Genomic DNA, 7,668 nt, shown 5'->3' on the forward strand with positions numbered 1-7,668 from the left:
GTCTATTCCCTCTCGCTCCATCATTCCGACCATCAACCCCACTACGCGCCGGCGAGGAGGCGGGGGGCGATCACCAACGTGGATGCAACGTCCCCGAATCGACACGGAGTCTCGCGCCCGGCATCCAATGCGATGGGGGATCGTGAACTGGAGTAATCAAGTTTTTTTTTTAATCGATGAATCGTCAAATTCCCCCGTATGCACCATCAAACACCCAGAGAGCGACCCCCGCCCCCCCTCACTCACCCCCCCCGCCCCCACTCAGTCACCCCCCACACCCCCCTTACTCACCCCCCCCCACACCCCCCTTACTCACCCCCCCCCACACCCCGGCCAGCGTGCTCCGGCTCTTGGGGAAAAGAGGGTGGTGGTTGCTGCCAATCTTCCACTGACAGCGAGAATGAGGCAAGGCTGCAGCTGTGTTGGAGCGGTTTGCGGTAGTGGTGGTGTGGAGTGCGGTGGGGGGGGGGAGAAGAATATGTGAAGAAGACAAAGGTGGCTTAGAGAGGAGGATGAGAGGAGAGAAGGGTAGAGTGGAGATGGGAGAGAGAGAGAGAGAAAAACGAAATTATGAACGAAGCAAAGTGGCGACTACACCGAGCAGAGGAGAAATTATGATGACAATGAGATGAGATGTGAAGGGGGAGTGGAGGCGGTGTGGTAGGAGGGGAGAGCGGCAAGAGAGGGGAGATGTGGGAAGGGAGATCTGTAGATGGGAGCGAGGAGCGGAGCAAGTTGAGATGATTTGGCAGGAGGGAGGGCAGTGGCGTTCCCGTTGTTGGCGTGGCCCCTCTGGCCAAAGGAATGGAACGGGGCCTTGGCGCAGTTCGACCGGTTGCACGCTCGAGTTGGCGGCCGTGGCGCAGGAGAGGGGCAGCCCTTTGGATTGGACGGGGAGACGGAACGCGGACCGTGAAAGGCGAGAAGTGGGAGATGGGGATCGAGGCAGCGAGATGTAAGGGAGAGACAGGGAGAGACAGGGAGAGACAGGGGAGAGGCAGGGAGAGGCAGGGAGAGACAGGGGAGATGCAGGGGAGAGGCAAGAGAGTTCGTGGCTTTGTAGAGGCGAGGAGGAAGAAGAGGAGGGCAGTGGATGCCGTGAGTTTCTGGATCTTTGAAATCCCTGAAATGGATGTAACGTCATCACGTCCCATCCAGCAGCAGAGCCGAGCGAGTTCAAATCCCCACCGGGCGCTCTTAGTGGAGCATTGTGGGTAGGTAAATAAATAATTTACTCTTCCCTCCGGTCCGTATCTCCACGTAGACATAAAATATGCCTAACACGTAGGCTTTCGCGACCAATATTATTCCTAATAAACGTTTTTTGGTTTAGATCGCGATCTAACCCAAAAACGTTCATTATTAATCAAATATGCTTTTATAATGTTGCTCGGCCTGCCAGCCTTCCGGGCTTATACCGCGTGGATTTTAAAGAGGCTCCGATGAGCCGCGGAACGGGTGAAACCGGGCCAGAGTCGGCGCCTCTTAAGCACGCCGTGCTGATGAGTCTTAATGAGGACGACTCAATCCGGCGCACAGTTTGTACATGGCTCCATCTCCCGCTGCTGCCGTGAGCCGGTCACGATTTGCTCAAAATGTAAATTGTCCTGGTGAACCACGGCGCGGTTCTTCGGGAACTGCCGATGGTTTTTGTTGTTGTTGTTGCAAAATGCACAAATGGCTATGTTGTATTTGTGTGGTTTATTTTTCTCCACCACGTGTCTGGGTATGGGTTGAAACAAATTTGCCGCTGGCTGGATCAAAGCGCCGCGTGTGGAAGTTCGCCAGGTGAATTTGACTAAACACAAACCACCGTTGCATTGTCCCCGCGATTCATTTCGATTTGATTATCGCACCCTGGACCCGTTAATGCCGAGTGCCATAGTGACCCCACCCCCCTCTCCCCCACGCCCTCTAGTGCCACACACACACACAGGGAGGGATAATCATCACCAGCCCTGGTCAACAGCGCCAACGCAGTGGCAGCCGAGCGAAATGGAACGCGTGACCCAGGGCACCACTCCCGGGGAGATGGAGCAATGGAATCCGTTCGTACGAAAGGCGCTGCGGGGATTATCGCGTCGCACGATCGCGAGACGCGGCGGCGGCAGTGGCATGCAGAGGCCTTCATCCAGCAGTGGAATGACCAAGGCTGCTGCTGCTGATGATGAATAATCAACATAACTTCCCCGTGTTCATTCGGCGCTTATCAATTCACTCTCTCGCCCCCCCCCTCCACATTCTCGCGATTCGATTAATGGTCACGATTCAAGCTCACGGTTCGATTCAATCATCGATTGTTTTGTCCCGTATTGTGATGTAGGTGTGGGGGGGGCGAGGGGGACAGTGAGAATCACGCGAAAGCCATCGCGTGACCATGTGGTTATCAACCTGCGAATCGATAATAATAATCGATCACCGCACGAGATATATTCGATGCACGCGCATTGGGAGCGAGCGCAATTTTTTGCGAGCTGCTGTGATCATCGTCATCATCATCCTCCTCAATCAGCCCCCGAATAGAAGAACGGACAACACGGGAGTGGTTTGCGCCAACACTTCTCGACGGAGTCTCCCGGCCGCCGTGAGACACGCGCCGAGTGTGATGTCCCCTGGCCGCGGCACGGCCCACGTCAGTGGCGAGCGATGGTCGGAGCCCGAACTCTCCAACGCCTCGCCGCTGACGCCGGCACAACCACGAACCCCCCCCCCCCCCTCCTTTACAAAGGAGGGATGGGGTCGAGAGGAATTCATCCAGCAGTGGAATTGATCAACGGCATCTCCTCGCATGTGTTACCCCCCCCCAACCAACCAACCACCTCCGCACCTACCAAATTAGCGCGAGTTGGCTACGTGCGGTGCGAAGGAAGTTCAACATACACGCACGTGCAGAGTTGGACGCGCGAGCGATGCGCGTCGATGGGAGTTTGCGATTCCGCTCGGGGAGGGAACGCGAACAGCTGGAACAGCTGGAACAGCTGGAACAGCTGGAACAGCTGGAACAGCTGGAACAGCTGGAACAGCTGGAACAGCTGGAACAGCTGGAACAGCTGGAACAGCTGGAACAGCTGGAACAGCTGGAACAGCTGGAACAGCTGGAACAGCTGGCGCGCCGCTGTGTCTGCTCGCCTGCGTCGCGTTCGATAGCTGCGAAGGTGCCAGTGGCGATCAGAGTCGTCCGTACGATGCCGATGTCCCCACGACCGCGGTGCGCGTGCATCGAGATCGTGCGCTGCCAGGAGTCGTGATGCGACGTTAATCCCCAAAATGATATTCGAAGTATTTCGACTCAAGCAGGCGAAGGTAACGAAAGAGACGGGCTCTGAAGAGAGACGGTGACGGACGAGATAACATCACGGACACGACCAACGAGATGGAACTAACGAGACAGATGATACAAACGAGACAGAGCTTACGAGATAGACAATACAAACGAGACAGAGATAACGAGACAGTCAATACAAACGAGACAGAGATTACGAGACGGATGATACAAACGAGACAGAACACACGTTACAAGATAGACCACCCCCACCAACTAGACTGGGCAGAACAGATGACACTCCTATGCATGAGACGAGCAGATAAGGAAATATATCTCCGTAATCGAATCGGTTCGTGACGATTAATGAGAGAAGCGTGACGCGTGAGTGGAATCATAGCGACGTGGGGGGGGGGGGGGTGCAGAGTGTGGGGAGCGGTGGCGCAGTGGTTAACGCGCTGCGTTATGAGCCCGAGTTTGATTCCCGCTCACGCCAACGCCGGTGACGATGATCTGAACCGGTCCAGAGCCTTCCCAAAGTCGACTCAGCTTCGAATGAGTACTCGCCACTAGGGGAGACAAAGGCGGCCCGGCGTGGTGAGTACTGACCATCCACCCCCCTCCCCCCGTGTGAACCCCGTGCCGGCCTTCATAGGTGCTACTCGATCACAGCACTTGCCCCAACAGCCTGTTGAGGCTACACGAGGGATCTTTGTCAATGTGCGCAATCGTAACATCATCCCATTGATTCTTCTGATCATTATTCTAGATGTACAATTCCATACGTTTCGAATTATAATGAAAATAATCATCATCACCATCACCATCATCACCCTCGTTAGCGCTCCTGTCAGAAACTGACCATGCCCAACACAACAGCCCGTGGCGACATCCCCCCCCGCCCCCGGCCCCCACCCCCTCGTGGGAAATGTATCGCATTTGTTAAAATTCCAACTCCGGGGGAGAACAATATATATTTATTTCTTATTTTTCACAAATGTCTCCCTCCCCCCCCCTCCTAAAAAAATAACCACAATAAGTGATTGTCAATATATATTAAACCGTAACTTTTTCTTTCCGTGTCGTCGTCGTCGTCGTTGCCCATGTATACAAATATACTCACAATGTACACACGACGCCCGGGCACGGCGCGCAGCAGCTTCTCACGACAGCTCCGAGCCGAGCGGCGAAGCGACACTCGCCGCTCACCGCGACAAGCGCCACGCGACGCTCGCAGCGAGACACGCGGCGGCCGTGAGCACGACGCTAGCCAGGGGTCGCCTCTGTCCCGCGGCGCGGGGCTGACCCCTGGGGAAGACTCGGACCGAGTGGGTGCCATCCGCGCTCCCAGACGCTTTCTGGCGCGCGTGCCTTCCGACGCCGTACGCGGCGGCGTTGTCCCCATAGCCACCGTCCTCGTCATCGTCACCATCGTCATCCTCATCGTCACCCTCATCGTCGTCGTCGACATCGTCGTCGTCCTCGTCGGCAAAGTCGCCGCTCCCTCGCTCGCGGTCGAAGCACAGCCGCTCCATGTTGTCCTTGACCACCTCGCAGAACGGCCTCTCGAGGCCGTCGCACACGCACTCGCTGAGCGCCAGCGCCCTGGGCATGGCCATCATGTGCAGGATGACGCGCATGCACTCGCGCGTGCAGCGCACCCCGTTCAGCAGCTTGCCGCAGTTCATGAGGTAGGCGTCCATCGCCGCGCTGCACGCCGGCTCCACCTCGCACCGCCGCCTCGCCTCCGTGCAGCCCAGGGCACCACCGCCACCAGCGCCACCACCACCACCACCACCAGCACCTCTTCCACGACCTCCTCCATCTCCTCCGTATTCGTCGTCGTCGTCGTCGTATTCGTCCTCGCCGCCGCCGCCGCCCGTGTAGGTGCGAGGCAGGCACGGCTCGATTCCTCGTTTGGCGGCGAGGCACACGAAGTCGTGCGCGCAGTCGCAACTCTCCAGGCCGGGTCCTCCCCGAGTCGCGTTTAGTTGGATGATGGCGTGGATGCAGTGGCTGGGGCAGTGCGTGACGGCGGAGAATCCACCACCGCCACCACCTCCACCACCATCCGCTTCGTCCGCAACGTCCCCACTGACGGCAGGGCGCAGCGCCGCCTCGCACGCCCGGAGGTACTGGTTGTACGCCCGCTTGCACTCGGTCTCTTGCAGGCAACGGATCTCAGCCTCCCAGCATTGCATGGCTCCACCGCGCGCTGCCAGCGCTGGCCGCAGCAGCACCTGCTGTGTCCCGCCAACGGGCAGCGCCTGCTGCAGAAGCAGCAGCAGCGGCAGCAGCAGCAGCAACGGCAGCAGGATGTGGTGGTGCAAGAGCGGTGACGCGGGTAGCAGCAGCGCAGAGCAAGAGGGGTGGTGGTGCTGGGGATGATGGAGTTGGTGCCGGGAAGGATGGAGTTGGTGCTGGGGATGATGGAGTTGGCGCTGGGGATGATGGAGTTGGCGCTGGGGATGACGGGGGTACGATGACCACAGCGTCGCGCTCTCCTCCGACCTCAACTCCGATCCGCAGCCGGAGCCTGACCCTGTCCCGGGCCGCAACCGCGACGTGGCCATCTCGATGAGACGTGCGCAGAAGCGCCGACGAGTGGCAGCAGCGGCAGCAGCAGCGGCAGGAGGAGACCGCAAAGAAGCGGCCGAGTCGAGCGGAGGAGTCGAGCGCCGTCCCCTCTCTCTCACATCGCCGCGGGGCGAGGCGCGCTCAGCCCCCACGAGCTGCGAGCCCTCTCGGCGAGGATTTGGCGTCGAGTCTGTGCCCGGTGGCGCGGTGGTTCCTCCTCCTCCTGCCTCCTCCTCCTCCGCCTTCTCGCCGCCGCGGTGCCCCGGGGCATCTCAGCAGCCGCTCGGCATGCCAACGATGGTACTCGTCCGCCAACGACGGCTCCGGGGGCAAGCGACTCGGGAACTTCCGCTGGTCGCGATCACATGGAGGGTGTCCCCCCCGCCCCCCACAAACGTGGGAGATGTTTCGCGTTGGTCTGTGGCCGCCCCCAATCTCTGCCGCTCACCCTAACACCCCCCCGCACCCAAAGCTGACCCTAACCCCAAGTCCCAGGTCGAACCCTGACCACCCCGACACGCGAGCCCCTTTGCCCAAGGCTCCAGGCAAAGGAGCGGCGACCTCAAAACCGCAAGGCGATCTGCGTCGTCAACGAAAGTTGTCCGTCGGCTTTCGCCTCGGTTGAGAGGATTCTCCTCCGACAACTCCTCCTGATGCTGCTCCTGCTCAAGGCTTCTCCTCGTGGAGTCTGGGAGTCACTCTCCACCACACGCTCGGCGCGGCTCGCGCAGAGAATGAAATCTTAATCTGGCCGCCGTCTCCTCCCTCCTCCTCCTTCCTTCTCTGCCAAGACCCCCCCCCCAAACCTCCTTCTTCCCTCCTTCCCTTCTCTTACCACACTCCCAGCAACGCTCCGCAAACTTTCCTTCTGTCGCTCTCTCTCTCTCTCGTCCTCTCTCCCCTTCCTCTCTCTCACTCTCTCGCCGTGTCTCTCTCTGCGCGCGTGCGCTGCGTGTCTGCCGCTCAGACGCACCGGCAGAGCGAGGGAGACGAGGGGTGATGGCACCGGGGTCGTGTTCCAAACCGCCTCTCTTACTTCTTTGAACAGCAGGATAAGCGCAGACCCCTCGCTCCCTTTTCCACCTCCTCCTCGTCGTCTCTCTCTACTCCCTCTCCTCCTCCTCCTCCGAGTCTCTCTCCTCGTCTTCTTCGTCTCTCTCTCCTCCCGCTCCTCTTCCTCGTCTCTCTCTCTCTCTCCTCGTCCTCTATCGACGCGCCGCGTCCCCACTTCGCCTTTGTCCGCGAGGTTCTGCGTCGCCTTCACGCTCGAGTTCACAGCTCGCCGCCCCCACCGGTGGGGGGAGGGGAGGGGGGTCGGGTCCGTGCCGCTCATTGGCTGGCGTGGGGAGGGTCCGGGGGGAAGGGCGGGGTGGCGGTGGTGGGGGGGGGACTCTGGAAACTTTTGTTAGCGAGTGTGTGTGTCAGAGTGTGTGTGTGTCAGAGTGTGTGTGTGTCAGTGTGTGAGTGTGTGTGTGTCAGAGTGTGTTTGTGTCAGAGTGTGTGTGTGTCAGAGTGTGTGTGAGTGTGTGTGTCAGAGTGTGTGTGTCAGAGTGTGTGTGTGTCAGAGTGTGTGTGAGTGTGTGTGTGTCAGAGTTTGTGTGAGTGGGTCTGTCGCTCCGCACGAAGCTTCAGGTCTTCTCGGCCACAGTCATTCCCTACGCTTGCGAAACGTGGACCCCCCCTAACGGAGCATCTTCGCCGGTTAGAAACATTTAGGCTGGCCTGCCTACGATCCATCCTGGGTTTAACCAGGCTGGATTGTGTGAGGAGCTCACAAATCCTTGAAAGATCTGGGCAAAGTCCCATCGGTGAGCTCCTCCGACAGGCAA

The 7,668-nt window shown here is 59.1% G+C and overlaps 1 protein-coding gene across 1 annotated transcript; it reads right to left on the reverse strand.

Annotated features, from left to right (window-relative positions):
• Window positions 1–310: 310 nt before the first annotated feature.
• On the reverse strand, window positions 311–7,099 carry LOC144935404 (uncharacterized). Its single transcript, XM_078861999.1, has one exon. The coding sequence runs from the start codon at window positions 5,833–5,835 to the stop codon at window positions 4,468–4,470; it is 1,368 nt and encodes a 455-aa protein (XP_078718125.1). The 5' UTR covers window positions 5,836–7,099; the 3' UTR covers window positions 311–4,467.
• Window positions 7,100–7,668: the final 569 nt, after the last annotated feature.

The sequence above is a fragment of the Lampetra fluviatilis genome, chromosome 13 (assembly GCF_964198595.1).
Source record: "Lampetra fluviatilis chromosome 13, kcLamFluv1.1, whole genome shotgun sequence".
Taxonomy (NCBI): Eukaryota; Metazoa; Chordata; class Hyperoartia; order Petromyzontiformes; family Petromyzontidae; genus Lampetra; species Lampetra fluviatilis.